We start from the raw sequence: 18,788 nt of genomic DNA, 5'->3' as shown, positions 1-18,788 counted from the left end.
ACTCCAGTGAGTTTTTCCAGTGAGTTTGTTTGCCTTTTTGCACACTTGAGATTTTCTTTGTTCATTCATTCAGTTCTATTCCACAGATACGTGATGAATGCCCACTGTGTACCAAACACTCTATAGGGGCCTGGCTAGAGATGCACCAATAAACAAAATAGGCAACGTATCTGCCCTCATTGCAGTGGAAAATACACATTCTATTATGTAGGGGAGTTTTAAGGAGAGAAAAATTGCTTTAAGAAGAAATGTATATTGTCTTTTAAAAATCTAATTATAAAATTGTCCTTTTAGCTGTGTTGGGTCTTCAAGGAGATGTTTACATAGTTTTTGATTCCATAACATTTTTGAATTATCAACATTCATCTGTTCAGTTTTTTTTTTTAATGATTAATGATTGAACTGAAAACTATCTAATTAGTGGAGCAGACAGTGATAGGAACTGAAATATAGGTTCCTACAGATAAATGAAAACTCATTGAATAAATCAAATATATCATTGTTTTATTTTCCAGCTTTTAAAAAACATTCTCTAGTTTTTTGTTGAATTATTTTGTAGAATGTACTTGACAATTCTTGACTTATTGTAAGGTTTTTAAAAAATTTGATTTCTCAGTTATTTTATGTAATACAATGTCCAGTATTCATAGAAGTTAACTTATATGAGAGCATTTAAAACACACACACACAGATATATATATATATATATATGTACACACACACACATATATATATATATATATATATATATATATACACACACACACACACACACACACACACATATACACATTATTTTATATTTGCAGTCTGGGTTTTTTTCTTTTTTTAAAAAATTTTCATAAATTTTATTGGGGAATATTGTGGAACAGAGTTTCTCTGGGGCTCGTAGCTCCAAGTCGTTGTCCTTCAATCCAGTGGTGTAGGGCACAGCTCAGCTCCAAGTCCAGTAGCTGTTTTCAATCTTTTAGATGCAGGGGGTGCAGACTACCATCCCATGCAGGAATTGAACCGACAACCTTGTTGTTGAGAGCTCGCGTTGTAACCAACTGAGCCATCCGGATGCCCCTCTGGCAGCTCTGCAACAGCTGATTGTCTTCAGTCTAGTAGAGGGTGCAGCTCACTGGCCCATGGGGGAATTCAGCCGTCAACCCTGTTTTTCAGAGCTTGTGCTCTAACCAACTGAGCCATCTGGCCACCCCTTGCTTTATATTCTTAATATCCATTTTCCTATTTTATAATGTTTATGTGAATAAACCTCAGAAATCTGTAAACTCTAATTAAAAGATTTTGTTATTATAAAATTTTTAATACTTGTATACATTCATGTGAAGATATGTTCTCTAATTTATAAGTTACTGAGATTAATTTTTTTGGCTGGACTTTCAGAATGTAGTATTATTACTTTGTAATTATATCTCATGTTTATTGTTACTTTTTATATTCATTGGAAATACTTATATTTGTATTTTGCATATAATTTATGTTTTAAAAATTCACGAACAAAGTTATTTCTCAACTTATATAAGTGGCATGTGAGAAATTTGTGGGGAGAGTTTTAATAATACAGAATTAATAATAATAATAGCATATGTGTGCCAGGAATAGTTCTAAGAGTCTTATGCTTTATCTTATTTAATCTTCATAGCAGCCTTAAGAGAGAGACACTGTTATAAACACTTTATGCATATTTTTGTCTTAACTTGTTAATGCTTATACGTATAATAAATAGTGAAGTTGGAATTCAGTTTTAGTTCTGCCTATCTGAATCAAGACCCTAGATTAGCAGTCCGCTCCACCACTAATGAGAGAGTATATTGCAAGTTGGAGTTAAGTTTGCATCCTTAGACATCCTTCCATATCTTTGCTAACTTGTATTTTTTTAACAAACAGCTTTATTGAGGTATACTTTATATAGCATAAAATTCACTCATTTCAAGTGTACAGTTCAATGATTTCTAGTAACTTTACTGAGTGATACAACGTTTACCATAAATCTGTTTTAGAACATTTTCATCTTCTCAGTAACATCCCTCATGCCCATTTACAGTTAATCCCTATCTTCAGCCCTAGGTAACTACTAATCTATTTTCTTTCTCCATTAATTTATTTTTTCTGGCATATAAATGGAATCATACAATCTGAGGTATCCTGTATCTGGCTTTGAATCAGCACAATGTTTTTGAGGTTTATCCTTGACATAGCATGTGTCAGTAGCTAACTTGTTTTTTATTTTACATCTCTATATTGCTTTCCTTCAGTGGGGCGGGTGGGGTGTATTCAGGCTTGCAAATAACGATCCTTACTCTTTCTTATTCAGAGATGTCTAAGTTCCAGAGTTGCACGAGAGATTTCCAAACCTATTACAGTTGCTGCTGTAACTGATTTGGGATGTTCTAAGAATGTCCTTTTGTGTCATTAGCCCCTTCTTCTATCTCAAATAGACATAAGCTTTTGCCATAATTTTTGAGATATTATGGAGATGGGAATTGTGTTTAGGCTCTTTCTTGATTTGTGATTGTTGGTTTTAAAAATTATCTAAATACAGAATTTAATTCTGTATCAGACTTGTCTGCCTTCTTTAGGAAGATAAGTAGTTGGTACTGGGTGTTCTTTTAAATTTAAGTCTTTGGTAAGTTAACTCTGAAAATGCCTAGTCTTGTCATTATAGGACTTTATCAGTTTTGTATCTGGATTAGATTTACTTTTCATACTTGTGTTTATGCTCCAGGACCTAGTTATAGAATAGATTTTCAATAAATGTTATTTAAAATGAACTGAAGTAGAATTTAATTTTATAAACATTTTTAGATCAGTTAACTTTTGAAGACATTAGAAAGAACATGTATATTTGATCATATTAATATTTAAGGAAGAAAAGGTAACTAAAGTGACCAAACTTAGTTTCCTTTTTTGTTCATCTTAATTTTTTTAATAACTGGAAGTTTAATATTCTAAAGCAAATATTTTTGTAGAATCTAGCATCTGAAGAGAAATATAAGGTAATTGTACTATTCTTGAATATCTTCAGTTTTAATTAATTGTAATACATGCACATATTCAGATATGTGAATCCTCTTAGAGTTCCTATGTCTAGATTTTAGTTTTTTTAGTATCATGATGTTCTTTCTTTTAACTGTTTTTTTTAGAATAATATTTGAAGGTGAATGCTTATTTTTTTTATACTTAATTTCTCAAAATATTCTTATTTCATTATAAAATCCCTGTGAGTAATTTAAAAAATTAAAAAAGTACTTAGAGGCATGGTTATACCTGAAAATGCTGTGTAACTGTAGCAAACTTTGATAGTACTTTAGAGTTGTTAGAATGTGGTTTATAAATTTCTCTGTAATGGTTTATTATATGAATTATACAAGTGTTTTCAGTAACAGTGTTTTCATTTTAAAATTAGACCATAATTTAACTACAGCAGAGTTCAACAATTTTGTGTGTATGATTCAGTGATTTTTAACACATATACCGTGTTTCCCTGAAAATAAGACATAGCCTGACAATCAACTCTAATGTGTCTTTTGGAGCAAAAATTAATATAAGACCGGGTCTTATATATCATATTATATAAGACCCTGTCTTATATTATAGTAAAATAGACCGGGTCTTATTTTATGTAAGACCTGGTCTTATATTATAGTAAAACAAGACCGGGTCTTATATTAATTTTTGCTCCTAAAGACGCATTAGAGCTGATTGTCCGGCTAGGTCTTATTTTTGGGGAAACACGGTATATATATATATATATATATATGTTGGTGGCTACATGTATATATATGTTTGTATATTTGATCACATATATATACTTATCATATACATATATATGTATATATATATATACAGTCATGTAGCCACCAACAAAATGAAGATTTAGAACATTTCTATTTCCCCCGTTTTTCTCTTGTTTCATTGCAGTCACTCCCTTTGTTTCCTCCTGGAGTACATCAGTTTTTGGTGAGGGCAGCTGGCGCTGGATTCCCCAGTTGTAGGGTGACTAGTGGATGACTAATTTCTTGTTTGCTAGCAATCACACTGTTCTTGCTTTGTTGTTTCATCCTTCACTCAAATCCGTCAATGATTGAGCCTCTTCACTAGGGCTTCTGGGATTTCTGTAGCCTACAGGGCTGCGAGAGACTGAGGCAGGTAGCATTTTCAGTGGTATAATAAAGGATATTATAATTAGATTTCATATACACACATTCATATACTTTTGCTTCAGTTCATTGAGCATCTTTTGCTTAGGTAAGTTTCTTTAAAAGATAGTTTAAAAACAGTAATAAAAACAGGAAAATAAAAACATAATTTAAACCTGAGATATAATAGGACTCTAATATATTTTGTGACAATTTGAGTAGTAGCCTAACGCTTAAACAAGGTTAACTTACAAGTTTTTAAAAACTTATTTTACTATTGTTCTGTGTATTGAATTTATTTATAGCCTGTATTTGTATCAAGGTGACAGTTTTACTTAAATTGCTTTTGAGGTCTGCAATAGCAGTTTGTTCATATTAGAAAGAATAATTTTATTTTTTAAGTGATATGTATTTATATTTCTTTTTTGGAAGTTGGAAAATATGGAATAGAAATGAATCTAGCTTTTATTTAAGTATGTTTTCCTACCAAATATGTCATTAAGTTTTTGTGAATTTGTCTTGATTGAATACTTTTTAATAACACTTATGTATAAAATTTTAAAGAATTCCTTGTAAGTAATCTTTATATGAATAAAAGTCAGGAATCTTGAATTTAACAATTAGCATAATTGGTTCTAAACTATATGTCTGTTTTTTAGTACTTTTAAAGTCTCTGCTTGTGCTGGTTTGGGATTTAGTTTCAACACTTTGCCACATTTAGCTAAAAATATTTAATTATGAGATTATAAATATTGTCAATCATTTTATTAATGCTTTTATATTTTACTTATAAAATACATTTAGTTATTTAGAATGTTAATGTATTATTGTTTGAAAATATTACCTGGAAAGACTGACCAATTTTTATAATTATTAATAGTCCTACCAAATTTTTTTTGTTTGTTTGTTATATTTTGGTTCTGAGTTTATAGCATTCTTAAATAAATGACCAGTTGAAAAATGTCTACTTTTTTAGTTTTTTTTTCTTAAAGAATTTGTCTGTGTTTGGAATTTAAAAGATAGTATCTTTTTATATCAAAATTTCCCCTTTGATTATATTAGTAAGGGCACGAAGATCATGCAACACATGTTAATAACCAGAGACTGTTGGTCCAATGAGAAAAAAACATTTTCTTTGATTTTGCTTTTGGAAACATTTGCTATTTTACACATGCAATTTTATGATCAGTAGAATGTGAAGTTGTATAGGCTGGTATGATGCATGGATATCCCTTATTAAAAGTTTTGAACTTAGTAAAATAGTTTGTTAAGTGGTACCCAAAGGAACATTTACAATTTATTCTTAGATTATTGCCTTTAAATTTGATTTTTGGTTATTGGAGAATGTTATTACAAGACCTGTATCTCTTTCTTTGAGAAGAATAATACTAGTTTTTTCCTTAGTGTTTAGTTTTGTCTATGTACAAAAACAGAATATTATCCAGTGACAACATTTTATTCTAGACAGTATCTTTTAAGTATGTCTGGGTTTCATTATTTTTTGGAAGCTGAAACTTAAGAGTATTTTCAAAAGAATTCTAAATTATTAGTATAACCAAGGGAAATGTCTTGTTTAAAAATCACCAAATTTAGCTTGTTGTGTTTTTAATTATTGCTTCTAAATTTATTTCTAAACTGTGTTTGATGATTTAATTTCGTTGTTTATATATTAACTTGAAATTTAAGAACAAATGATCGTTGGAGTTATGCATATTCAAAAGATCATACAGTGCATATTTAGGGGCAGAGGACAATTTCTAAGAACAGCATCATAATACTCATATATTAGATTGGTGCAAAAGTAATTGCGTTTTTTGCAATTATTTTTAATTTTTTAAACTGCAATTACTTTTGCATCAACCTAATAGCATTTGTACTTAACTAAGTCCAGTACATACAGGGATTTATTTGAACCTCACAACTGACTTTTGGAATAAACAAGTCAGGTATTGTTATCTCTATTTTGTAGATGTAGAAATGGAGGATTAGGGAAGGTGATATCGGGAATCTAGAGAGATGAAATCACAGGTTCTAGACATCTTTTAATTAGTTGGTGATAGAGTCATTAATAGCATGTTGGTAACTTATTAGCAAGTTCTCGATAATAGCTTTAATAGTATTGATTTTGATTTATAAGTTTAAAAAAATATTGCCAGGTACCTAGATGAATTTGTTAATACTTAGCATTTTTCAATTTTCAACTGATTAATGAGTCATTTATTTGTTTTAAGAATATTTTTTTAAGACACCTATCATGTTCAAACTGTTGTATTATAGGCCTTGCAATCCCTGTATGAATCAGTTGTATTTGTTTTTTCTTTCTTGATCCTCTTAAGCATTTAGATGTGTTCTTAATCACCAGCTAACTCCTGTGCCTGCAACCCAGGTTTGGGAAGATAGTTCTTGTTTTTTTTAATTATTGGGGAATGGGAACAGGACTTTATTGGGGAACGGTGTGTACTTCCAGGACTTCTCCAAGTCAAGTTGTTGTCCTTTCAACCTTAGTTGTGGAGGGCACAGCTCAGCTTCAGGTCCAGTTGCCATTGTTAGTTGCAGAGGGCGCAGCCCACAATCCCTTGCGGGAGTTGAACCAGCAACCTTGTGGTTGAGAGGACACGCTGTAACCAACTGAGCCATCCAGGAGCTCAGGGGCAGCTCAGCTCAAGGTGCCGTTTTCAATCTTAGTTGCAGGGGGCGCAGTCCACCATCCCTTTGTATGAGTTGAGGATTCGAACCAACAGCCTTGTGGTTGAGAGCCCACTGGCCCATGGTGGAATCGAACCCTCAGCCTTAGGCGTTAGGAACACAGAGCTCCAACCGCCTGAGCCACTGGGCCGGCCCTTGGAAGATAGATCTAATTGTCCTTCTTTTGCCTAAAATACTTTGCTTCTCATAGCTTTTACTTTAAATATTAAGATGTTTAAAACATTCTGCAGTGCCTTCCAGATTTGGCCTCTTCTTGGCTTTCTAGATTCTTCTGAATATCTTCCTCCCTATCCTCTCCCATCTTGTCCTATTTCAGTTTGTCTTCTTTCAGCCAAGTCTTTCACCATATAGTTTCAGTAGTCCTTAGCATAAATAATTTTTACTCACCCTCCAGATATTGGACCGATTGATCTCTTTCTAAGTCACATCCCCCTAATAATTCATGGGATATTCTTGTTTTTCACTGTACTTTTTTTTCATAGAAGTGATCTTACACTGGTTTGTGTGATTATTTAATTTCTCATTTTTCTTTTTTTTTAACTTTAAACTTCATAAGGACTATCTTTTTTTGTATGGAGGACAATTCAAAACCTTGAATCCATGGTAGGCACAAGTGAATCATTTTTGATATGCAGCTGGTAATTTCTTAAGTGATTTCAATCTTCTTTGGTTGTCAGATTGATTTAGATTGTATACTTTTTTGACAACCAAGTCTGTCTCCTCTTTACTTACGTAATACACGATACTTACATACAAGAAGAGCACAATACTTACGTAAATGTGCTCTTGGCCAAAGCAAAAACCAATGACCTTAATTATTTACTGAAATTGAACTAAATTTTTAGTGATTTTCCCTAATCAGAATTTTCAAGATTATATTTGAATATTATTAATTACATATATAAAATATATCACAGAAACACACTTTCTCTCTTTTTTTTCCTGAGTAAACATTTTTACTTAAGTAGATGAATTATCTATGTTGAACAACTTGTGCAGGAGATGATGAGATTAATGATTAGACAGCATTTGCTCCTTTTGTATTTTGTTTGTTTACTATCACCCATAGTTCTTTATAAGATTTTGGACTTTATAATAATCAACCATTCACTGTATTTTATTTTAGAGATGCACAGTTTTACTTCCCATTTTCCTTGTCTATCTGTTAACTAATATTTAAATTCAAATAATGATACTTATTTCAGAAGTTTTGAAAAATGATAAATTGTTTTCACATCAAAACAATAAAATTTGTATTTTACAGCCATTTGCAAATGCTAAAAATAATTGTAATTAAAAAGTATAGTTGAGGGATAGTGGATGGGGGAGGGGGGTTCACACAGTGTGAGGGATATAAATGATAAACGTCTAAGTTTTGCTTTGTCTTGTGCACCTGAAACTAATTAAAAATAAATAAATTAAAAAAAAAAGTATAGTAGTTAATACTAGTGGTGATGTTGAAAAAGGGGTATTCTGATATACTGCTGATTAATGTGAAACTTGACTCAGTGTAATATCAAACATGTATTAAAAAGACCAATGTAGAAGTATATATCCTGATGTTGAAAGATCTTGATGACCTCTAGATAATGTTGTTTAGTCATTCTAAGGAGGCTGTAAACATACACATGTATGTATCCATTAAAATTATATGTATATCGGGGATGGCTGGTGGCTCAGGCGGTTAGAACTCCGTGCTCCTAACTCTGAAGGCTGCCTGTTCGATTCCCATATGGGCCAGTGGGCTCTCAACCACAAGGTTGCCAGTTCAATTCCTTGAGTCCCGCAAAGGATGGTGGGCTCTGCCCCCTGCAACTAAGATTGAACATGGCACCTTGAGCTGAGCTGTCTCCTGGATGGCTTAGTTGGTTGGAGCACGGGCTCTCAACCACAAGGTTTTGCCAGTTCAATTCCTCGAGTCCTGCAAGGGATGGTGGGCTGTGCCCCTTGCAACTAGCAATGGCAACTGGACCTGGAGCTGAGCTGCGCCCTCCACAACTAAGACTGAAAGGACAACTTGAAGCTGAACGGCACCCTCCACAACTAAGATTGAAAGGACAACAGCTTAACTTGGAAAAAAGTCCTGGAAGTACACACTGTTCCCTAATAAAGTCCTGTTCCCCTTCCCCAATAAAGTCTTTAAAAAAAAATTACATGTGTATCTATGAATACATAAAATCAATAGACAGAGGTCTGTAGGTGTGTATGCTAAACTCATAAAAAGCAGTTACCTATGGGGAGTGGAGTGCGATCAGAAAGGACAGAGGAGCTAGTTTAACCTTTTCATTTTACCTACCACTTAATTAAAAACACTTTTTCTTTTTGAGTATTGATATGTAAGTTAAGGGGTCATTGTATAGAGAACTAAATACAAATTTCTTAGCTTTTTAAAGTTGAGTTAGTGAAGTTTTATACTCATTTTATTTTGGAAAAAGTGATCTAATCTTATTTTACTGTACAGGATATGAGTAATAACAAAAATACATTTTTGGAACCAATTTGTAGTTTCAAACTTTGCATTTGGGGATTCTATATAAATCTTTAGATCCAGCTGTTGCTGAGGATATTCTTTCAGTTGCTGTGAGGTGTGTTGATTTTAAAAGAATGGATGGCTGTTCTTCAAGCTTATGTATGGAAAATTTATGGTATTCCTATGAACATGAATGGATTGTATAAGTTAATTCCTTTGCATCACGTAGTAAGAAACTCTTCCACATTTTTTATTTAAAATTTTGAAGGAAGTGTTTTCTGTACAGAAATGCAGTATCAATCCAGAAATTTCACCAGCTTTGTATTATAATTTGTCAGCAGATGGTACAGAGTCTTTTAAAGTATTTGTTAATTAGAGCATATTCATTTTCAGTCTTTGCTACTACACAATCAAGACCTACTTGTTTCTGTTTCCTTAAATTTATCCTGGAGCTTGTCCAAGTTTAGTTTTAATGAGTTGTTTATCCCACTAGTTACATTAGGATTTATTTTCCCCTAGAGAGTAATGTTTCAATTGATGGTTTTTAAACCTATTCTGTAAAATGAACATATGTTCAGACTAGGACTTATGGATATGTGGAATAGACATTTGTTAAATAAATTATTTTCACCACTTAACTGTTAAAATATAGGTTTAGTGATATTTCAAAAAAAAATTAGGTAAATCCAGAAGTTACTTTTAGTATGAGTTTTATTTAGCTGGTTTATTTTAAACAAAGTTTAAATAAATTTGTAGTGGCATAAATCACAAGGAAAATTGTACTTTTATTGTGTATTTTCATTGACATTTTAATGAGCTACCCAAATAGCTTTAAAAATGTTATAAAAGCTATTGATTTTTTAAAAATTTTCTGAAGCAAATATGGTGTAATGTTAGGGTTTAATGAATTGGGTTGACGAAATAGATACATGGATATATTTCCTGTACTTGTTCACCTGTTAGAACTATATTTCAAAATTGACAAAAATAAAAGGAATAAAACCCGTCTTCATTGATATTACAGTTATAGGTACATTGTATAAGCTACCATCTATTGCCAAATCATTTTAAAATAGTTTAGTTCAAATGCTACTGGAGTACTTAACAGATGTATAATAAAATGTACTTTATTTGTAGTTGGTTACAGCTGGAAAATAAAACAAACCACAAAAACATGTCCTATGTGTATGATATAACTTACTTGTTTATTATCGAGTTCTGGCTTTTGTACAATGTGAGTTATTTCTTTTGATGTTAAATTAAATTGAGTCAGAAGGAGGGAATTGCCTCCTACCCTTGGGTATTATTAAAATGTAGAATAAATTAATCTTTTAAAATTTGCATATGTTTAAGTTTTTATTTAAGTCTATGTTATCCATTTGGGAACTATTTTATGTGACATTTGATGGCTTGAAAGTTAGAGTACCATATACAGTAGCTGAATTTGGTATGAAATAGTAAAGACCTACTTGTTAAAAGAATCCCGACTATAATTTTGCCCTGTAAATAAATATTGCTGTAGTTATAAGAACATAGCTCTTGCCACAGCATAGGACTCCTTAAATACCACAGAGTATCTGGCTGAAGCTAGAGTAGCTAGATTAATTGTACATTTTTGTATAGTACGTGTTCCAAATATCTGTTTTCTTAACTGAGTATTACTACTAATAAACTGTTTTCTTTGCTCAGGGATTTTGAGCAGAAATTTGAGAGCACAGTAGAGAACCACCTCTAAATTTTTAAACCCTTAATGAAAGAAATTAAAATTATTTAGAAAATGGCTGCAATGTTGGAAAAGTAAAAGGAACCAGTGATGATAATGAAATATAAATTTATGAATTGGATCTTATTTGTTTTTCCTGCTGTCTCTTGATATCTACTATTTTACCTGTTTGCTTTAAAGAATCTTTTGTTCAGTGTGTACGCGTATTTTCTGTTTCTTTTATTATGGCCATCCTCCTGGCTATGAAATGGCATCTCATTGTGATTTTGAATTTTATTTCCCTAATCATGTTGAGTAGTTTCATGTGCTATTGCCATTTCTGTATCATGTTTGGAGAAATGTCTATTCACATCCTAGTTAATTTTTTATTTGGGCTCTATGTCTTTTTGCTGTTAAATTGTGGGAGTTCTTTGCAAATTCTGGACACTAGACCCTTATTAGGTACAAGATTTGCAAATATTTTCTCCCATTCTATATGTTGTCTTTTCACCTACTTGATAACATCTTGTGATATATAAGTTTTTAATTTTGATGAAGTCTAATTTATTTGTTTTTCTTTTTTTTGGGTTTTGCTTTTGGAATCACATTTAAAAAACCGTTCCTTAATCCACAATCGTGAAGATTTACACTTGTATTTTTTTCTAAGGTTTTATAGATTCAGCTTTTTTATGTTTTGAGTTTATTTTGGTATATGGTGTGAGGTAGGGGTCCAACTTCATTCTTTTGTATTTGGATATCCAGTTGTGCCAAAGTCATTTGTTCAAAAGACTATTTCTCATTTATTGTTCTTGACACCCTTTTCAGAAATCAATTGATGATAGACATATGGGTTTATTTCTAGTTTGCCAATTCTAGTGCACTGATTTGTATGTCTGTCCTTGTGCCAGTATGACACTGTTTTGATTACTGTACCTTTGTAGTACGTTTTGAAATTAGGAAGTATGAGTCTTCAAACTTTGTTCTTTTTCAAGATTGTTTTGGCCATTGAGGTCCCTTGTAAGTCTATATGAATTTTAGGATTAGTTTATTCATTTATTTAAAACAAATGGGAGTTTGATATGAATTATATTGAATTTATAGATCAATTTGGCAAGTATTATCATCTTAACAATATTAAAATTCTCAATTCATAAACATGGGATATCTTAGCATTATTTAGACCCCTTTAATGTTTTTTTTTTTTAACAAATTTTATTTTTATTATTTCTCCAATAGTACTAGAACCTTAGAATCTTGAACTCCATTTACCCCCCTCTACCTTTTGTGTTAGTGGTTGTCATGCAATGCTTCATATATATATTTTAATTGGGGAAGGGGAACAGGACTTTATTGGGGAACAGTGTGTACTTCCAGGGTTTTGTCCTTTCAATCGTAGTTGTGGAGGGCACAGCTCAGCTCCAGGTCCAGTTGCCGTTGTTAGTTGCAAGGGGTGCAGCCCACCATCCCTTGCTGGAGTTGAGGCATTGAACCGGCAACCTTGTGGTTGAGAGCCCACGCTCCAACCAGCTGAGCCATCTGGCCACCCCTGAACTGAGCGGCAGCCACTGACTTCATTCTAGTTGCGGAAGGTGCAGCTCACTGGCCCGTGTGGGAATCGAACCGGTAGCCTTGTTGCCCAGAGCTCACGCTCTAACCAACTGAGCCATCTGTCTACCCCACTTGAATGTTTTTTAACAGTGCTTTGTCATTTTCATTATAAAAGTCTTGAACTTCTTTGTTAAATTATTCCTAAGTATTTTATTATTTTTGTTGCTATTGTAAATGGAATATTCTTAATTTTTCTTTTAGATTATTTATTGTGAGTATATATAGGTATAAAACTGATTTTTGTGTAATTACCTTGTGTCTTGCAACTTAGTTGAACTTATTAGCTCTAATTGTGTGTGTGTGTGTGTGTGTGTGTGTTTGTGTGTTTAGAGTTTTGAGTGTATAAGATTATGTCATCTGTGAGTAGTGAGTGATAGGTGTGGTTTTTTCCTTTAATGTCTGTAAGCCTTTTATTTTTCTTTCCTGGTTTCTTGGCTGGAAACTCTACTGCAATGCTGAATAGAAAGGGAAGAGCAGACATCCTTGTGTTACTCCTGATCATGGAGAGAAAGCTTTCAGTCTTTATCCACTAAATATGATGTTAGTTATGTTTTTTGGTAAATATCCTATACCATGTTGAGGAAGTTCCCTTTATACTTAGTGTGTTGAGCGTTTTTATTATGACAGAGTATTGGATTTTCCCAATGCTTTTTCTGTGTCATTTGAGATGAACATGCTTTCCCCCTCCTTCATTTTATAAATATAGTTTATTGCATTGATTTTCATAAGTTGAACCACTCTTATTTCCAGGACAAATTCCAGTTGTTAGGGTGATACTACTTTGAATATTCTTCTGAATTTGATTTGCTAGTATTTCACTGAGGATGTTTGCATCTGTGTTCACAAGGGATATTAGTCTTATGTTGTCTTTGTCTCCCTTTGGTATTAGGATAATACTGGCCTTATTAAAGGAATTAGGAAGGGTTTGTTTATTTTTTTTGCACTAGTTTTAAAAGGATTGGTATTTATTCTACTTTAACTGTTTGGTAGAATTCACTGGTGAAGCTTTCTGGTCCTGAACTTTTCTTTCTTGGGAGATTTCTACATCGTTTTTGAAGGATAGTTTTGCCAGAAGTATAATTATGAATTGACATTTCTTTCTTTCAGCACTTTAAGTATTTCATCCCACTATCATGTGGCCTCTATGATTTCTGTTGGGGAAGCCTTCAAAACTCAACCAGACAGTTTACAACTCTGCCTTCTTTCCTTGTTGTGTAGACCCTGAAAGTCAGCCAGGGTGGCAAGCTTAAGACTCTTCTCTGGTTTTACCTCTGCAGCTGTACAGTCCTGAGTGTGTGTACGGCCTTCTCTGTTACCAGGACAATGTTGGAGCTTTGCAGTCTTTTTATTCCTTGAAGCATCACTCCCAACTTTTTCCCCAAGATTTTGTTTAGTCTGTTTTTTGCCTCTTCTCTTATCCATTGTTCCAGGCAGCAGGAACTAATGGAATACATTTGCCTGTAAGTGTTTTCTATAAATACCCCTGGGTAGTTGTTTAGGAGAGTTCTGAATTAAAACAGATAAAGCAAGCTCTTTGAATAGGTTGTCTATGTAGCCCCCAGACAAGTCAAAACAAACAACCACAACTCCTTGTGGATAAAGTCTGTTTTGCTTTCTTTGTTACTGCTACCTATACTGGGAATGTGAGCTATTCAATACCACTTCTGAACTTGGGGGCAGGGTATACAACACGGATAAGTAGAAAATACCATAAAGCTCACTGTTTCTACTGAGACTGAGGTAGATTTTTAGTAAAAAAAGAAGAAGTTTTATGTTTGATTAAGTGTTCCCCATTTTGCTGCATGCTTTTGATTAGTTTCCATAGTTCTGAAAAAGTTAAATCTTGACAGTTTTTGACAGCTCTTTTGTTGCTTGTATGGAAGGACAGACTTTTGGTGTACCTTACTCTGCCATTTTTACTGATGTCATTCCTTTTTAGGGAGGTTTTAAGTGAAGTTTATTTCAATGCAGTGAGAAGGTAAGAAATTATTTGATAATCCAATGTCAGGACAGGGAGGAGAGGTAGTTGGATACATTAATAATGGTGATATGAGGTGTGGTTAAACAGTACAATGAATGTTTAAATAAAAAAAATCATTACAGTAAAAGACACATTGCCATTAATCCCCCTCAAAATACTCGCCCTCGCTTTGAACTCACTTATGCCATTGTTCTTACCACTTTCTGAAGCAGTTCTGAAGCAGATGATTTCACTATAGTCATCTGTGGTAGTCCTCTTTCGTGAGTGTCTTTACTTCATCCTCATTCATGACAGCACTCCATGTCACACATTGCTTCTGGTATGGCACTTTCTGTCAAATACAAACACTATGGTGTGTCCTCATCCACCTTATTCATTGGATCTGGCACTGTGTGACTTCTGGGTCTTCCCCAAAGTCAAAATGACCATGAAAGGTAAACATTTTGAATTGATTCAGAACATCTAGGCAGCTATGACAGTGCAACTAAAGACACTCATAAAAGAGGACTTCCAGAACTGCTTCAGGCAGTGTCAAGAATGATGGGATAAATGTGTTCAAACAGAGGAGGAGTATTTTGAGGGGGATTAATGGCAATGTGTCTTTTACTGTAATACACTTTTTAAAAATTTAAACATTCACCTTATTTGTTGATCACACCTGTATCTTAACACTTTTAAAATGTTATGAAATTAATTCATTTTGACATAGTTTGTGATTTCTTTAGTTCATCTTGAAATGCTGCAATTCCTTAAAAAGTTTTGATAAAAGAGTAATATAGGTTTCTCAGAAAATAACAATATAGATTTCTCAAGGGACCAAGTAAAACAAAATGGCAATTTCGTAGGGAACAAAAGGAAAGATCACATAAAAGTCATTTACTATTCTTATCTTCTAAGAGTGGCTACTATTAATAGTTCTATCCATGTTGCGGAAAAAGCGGGGAGCACCGAGAGACTCAGGCGGCATGCAGAGTTCAGGGAAAACACAGCTTTATTACGCCGGCGGGCTCAGTGGGACTGTTCCCAAATACTGAGCACTAACTGGGGTCGGGCGCTTTGTTTTATAGGGTTAGGCCTCCGGGTTGGGGGGAAATCTGGCTGGGGTGCCAGGGAGGTCTGTCCCTAGCAGCTGTGATTGCTCAACATTGTTTTGACAGGGAGACCTCTAACTATGGTGCCCAAAGGAGACCTCTCCGATAAGGGAGGAGGAGGAGGGGGATGGAGCTGGAGCTCTTAGCGGGCCCGCAGGAAAAAATCATCCCGACATATTCCCCCCCCCCCATTGATGATTGGAAGGGGAACCCTGAAAACCATCATTTAAACTGAGAGGGCGACAGCCCCGCAGGGCAAGGACGCAGGCGGTGGTTAGATGGGAGACGGCACTTTCGATGAAGTGGACAAGGGCAGCGAAGATGCATGGGCCTATGGCAGTAAGGAGGAAAATGGAGAGCAAGGGAGGAGCCAGGAAGTCCAGGACTGAGAGCCAAATCCCCAGGAGGCGAGCTCCTCACAGTGGTTCTGTATGCGATCCCCGGAGCTCACGGACCTTGGTGGCGACGATCCCAGACTGGTTTATGTAGTAGCAACATTCTTCTTGGAGGAAGAGACAGGTCCCACCCTTTTCGGCTGTGAGCAGGTCTAGGGCTCACCGGTTCAGGAGAGCGACTGTCACCAGGCTGGAGAGTTGGGTCTGGAGTGATGTGAGTGAGTCTGCGACCCGTTCCATGTCATTATTGATTTCTGAGAAAGTTTGTAGTAAAAGTCGATGGAAGTCCTAAGGCCGGAGGCACCAGCGGCGACCCCTGTAAAGATGCCAGCACCTATAAGGAAAGGGATGACAGCCGCCCAACGGGCATGATGAGAAGGGGAAATCCGAGACTGGAACTGCGAGTTAGTGTACGGGGAGGCAGAGGGGAATATAAAGGTGAGGATGCAGCCAGTGTCAGTGTCATTGGCGCCTCGGCATCTGAAAAGTAAACCACCTTCATAGGGGAAGAAAATGCCAGGAGGAGTGCAGAAGGGTAAAGGTGCAGAAAAGCTCTGGCAGCGGGGGTCGGGAGCCTGTGCACGGCCTGGGAGCAGATAACAGGCTAAGTTCGAGGCAGGAGCTAGGGGACGCCGACCGGGCCGGAGACAATGGAGGCGTTTAGCTGCCGGGTAAGGTCCTGGGTATCTGGGAGTGTGGCCCTGCAGAGGGAAGTCAGGCCGAGGCCACGGCAGCGAGGCTGGGGTGGAGCAGCCTGAGCCATCGCAGCAATCCGGGCCACCACAATGTGGAGGGCAGTGTCCTGGACTCCATTGCCATCAGAGGACCCGGCTAGGGCTAAGCAGGTCCATCAGACAGCCCTTCGGGGGAAAAGATTGCAGGGGGACTGGGCGGTCCAAGGCTCTTGTTCCGGACCCCTGGAAGCAGGGACACTTCGAGGAGAGACCCAAGGGGGAAAAGGCAAGGGAGACCTAAGAGCCAGAGGGCTGCAGGCAGGTGAGCACGAGCAGAGGAGAAACCCATAACAGAAATCCGAACAGGATGAGACCTCTCTGGGTGGGGGTCCATTCAGGCGGGGTCGCAGAGATGAGCAAAAGAGAGGCCAGAAGGGTCAGCAGTCAGAGAGCGACAATGGTTAAAGGGGGTACAAATGAGAACTGTTATTCAGGCGGTCTTCTTTTTTTGTTTTTTAAAATTTTATTAGTTTCAGGTGCACAAGACAAAGCAAAACTTAGACGTTTATCATTTATATCCCTCACACTGTGTGAACCCTCCTCCCCCTATCCATTATCCCTCTGACCTCGCACAGAGCCAGTACATTTCCACTGTCTCTATTCCTTCAGGTGGTCTTCTTAAATGTGGTCTTCAGTGGCTCGTTGGGCACTGGGTTAGAAGTCCAGGCAGGCTGGTCCGACTCTGCTCACTTGACTCAGGAGTGTTGAATCCACGGTGTGATTCTGGAGACCTTAAGAGCAGTGGGGGTGACAAGGTTTACTGTGTGGGGGCCCGTCCATATTGGGCGGAGGGGCTCACGCTTCCAATCTTTCACCCAGACCCTGTCACCTGGAAGGTGGGGATGGACAGGGGTTCCTAATGAGACAGGAGTTTTTTCTAGTAGATGTGAGTGCAGGCTCGTAAGGATCTTTTCTAGGGCAGTAAGCTGACCTGGGAGTTACCTACTACTCTGGGGCTGCCTGGGATGGATGATAGCAACGGGGGAGGCTGGCCATAGAGAATTTCAAATGGGGGAAAACTATCCTTTTGAGGAGTACACCGGGAGCGGAGGACGGCTAAGGGGAGTAGATCTGTCCATCCCAGGGAGGTTTCTTGGCATAGCTTAGACAATGTATCTTTGAGGGTACGGTTCATGCACTCTACTTTCCCTGAACTCTGAGGCCGGTAGGCCATGTGAAGCTTCCAGGAGACATTGAGGGCCGAGGCCAGAGTCCGTAGTACATCTGAGACAAGGCTGGTCTGTTGTCGCTGTGAATGGTGAGGGGAAGCCCATACCGTGGGATGATTTCGCTGAGGAGAACTTTGGTGACTTCTCTGGCTTTTCAGTTTGGGTGGGAAAGGCTTTTACCCAGCCCGAGAAGGTAAAGACTAAGACAAGAAGGGATTTTGTCCCTCGATGAGGGATCATTTCTGTGAAGTCTACCTCGATATCCTTAAAGCCTTAAAGAGGCAGATCCCGTTTGTTGGACCCCAGGTGGTGTGGTCGGTCTGGTCTTGGGATTGTGCTCAGCACAGGTAGCACAGTGCTCCATGATAGAGCGGCATAAGGCTGTGAGTCTGGCTGTATAGAAGGTTTTGGCCAGCAGCTTTTTAAGTCCAGTCTTCCCTAGGTGGGAAGTAGAATGATGTTCTGAAATGATGCAGGGAGCGAGGGCGGCCCAGATAAATACGCGGCCATCACGCAGTATCTACCAACCTTGAGGATGTCAGGTGGCTTCCTTATTCTGTGCCCAGCTGTCTTCTGCTGCGGTGTAGGTAGGGCATGGCGAGGCTGGGGTGGTGGAAGCATTGATGGCTGCATCTGTGTCCTGGGCGGCTGCCCTCGCGGCTTGATTGGCGAGGCGGTTGCCAGCAGCCGGCTCATTGTTCCTTTTCTGGTGCCCTTGGCAGTGGATGATAGCTAGGCGCTGGGATGCCCAAGCAACTTCCAATAGCTGTGGGATTTCGCCTCTTTT

The 18,788-nt window shown here is 36.7% G+C and overlaps 1 protein-coding gene across 11 annotated transcripts in view; it reads left to right on the top strand.

The window, feature by feature from the left end:
- VPS13B (vacuolar protein sorting 13 homolog B) overlaps positions 1 to 18,788 on the top strand; it is a 737,914-nt gene that overhangs the window by 111,791 nt on the left and 607,335 nt on the right. Inside the window, exon 17 of one of the 11 annotated variants that reach the window (XM_019757650.2) lies at positions 3,928 to 4,492. The exons of the other annotated variants lie outside the window; for them this stretch is intronic. Within the exon in view, the coding sequence (XP_019613209.1) occupies positions 3,928 to 3,970 (43 nt within the window). The 3' untranslated portion in view covers positions 3,971 to 4,492. Of the gene's footprint in view, positions 1 to 3,927; positions 4,493 to 18,788 lie in introns of those variants that run through there. 11 annotated transcript variants of the gene reach the window in all.

The sequence above is a fragment of the Rhinolophus sinicus genome, linkage group LG12 (genome assembly GCF_036562045.2).
Source record: "Rhinolophus sinicus isolate RSC01 linkage group LG12, ASM3656204v1, whole genome shotgun sequence".
In the NCBI taxonomy this organism is placed as follows: domain Eukaryota; kingdom Metazoa; phylum Chordata; class Mammalia; order Chiroptera; family Rhinolophidae; genus Rhinolophus; species Rhinolophus sinicus.
The sequence above is the reverse complement of the archived record's forward strand: the minus strand, read 5'-3'. Positions and strand labels throughout refer to the sequence as shown.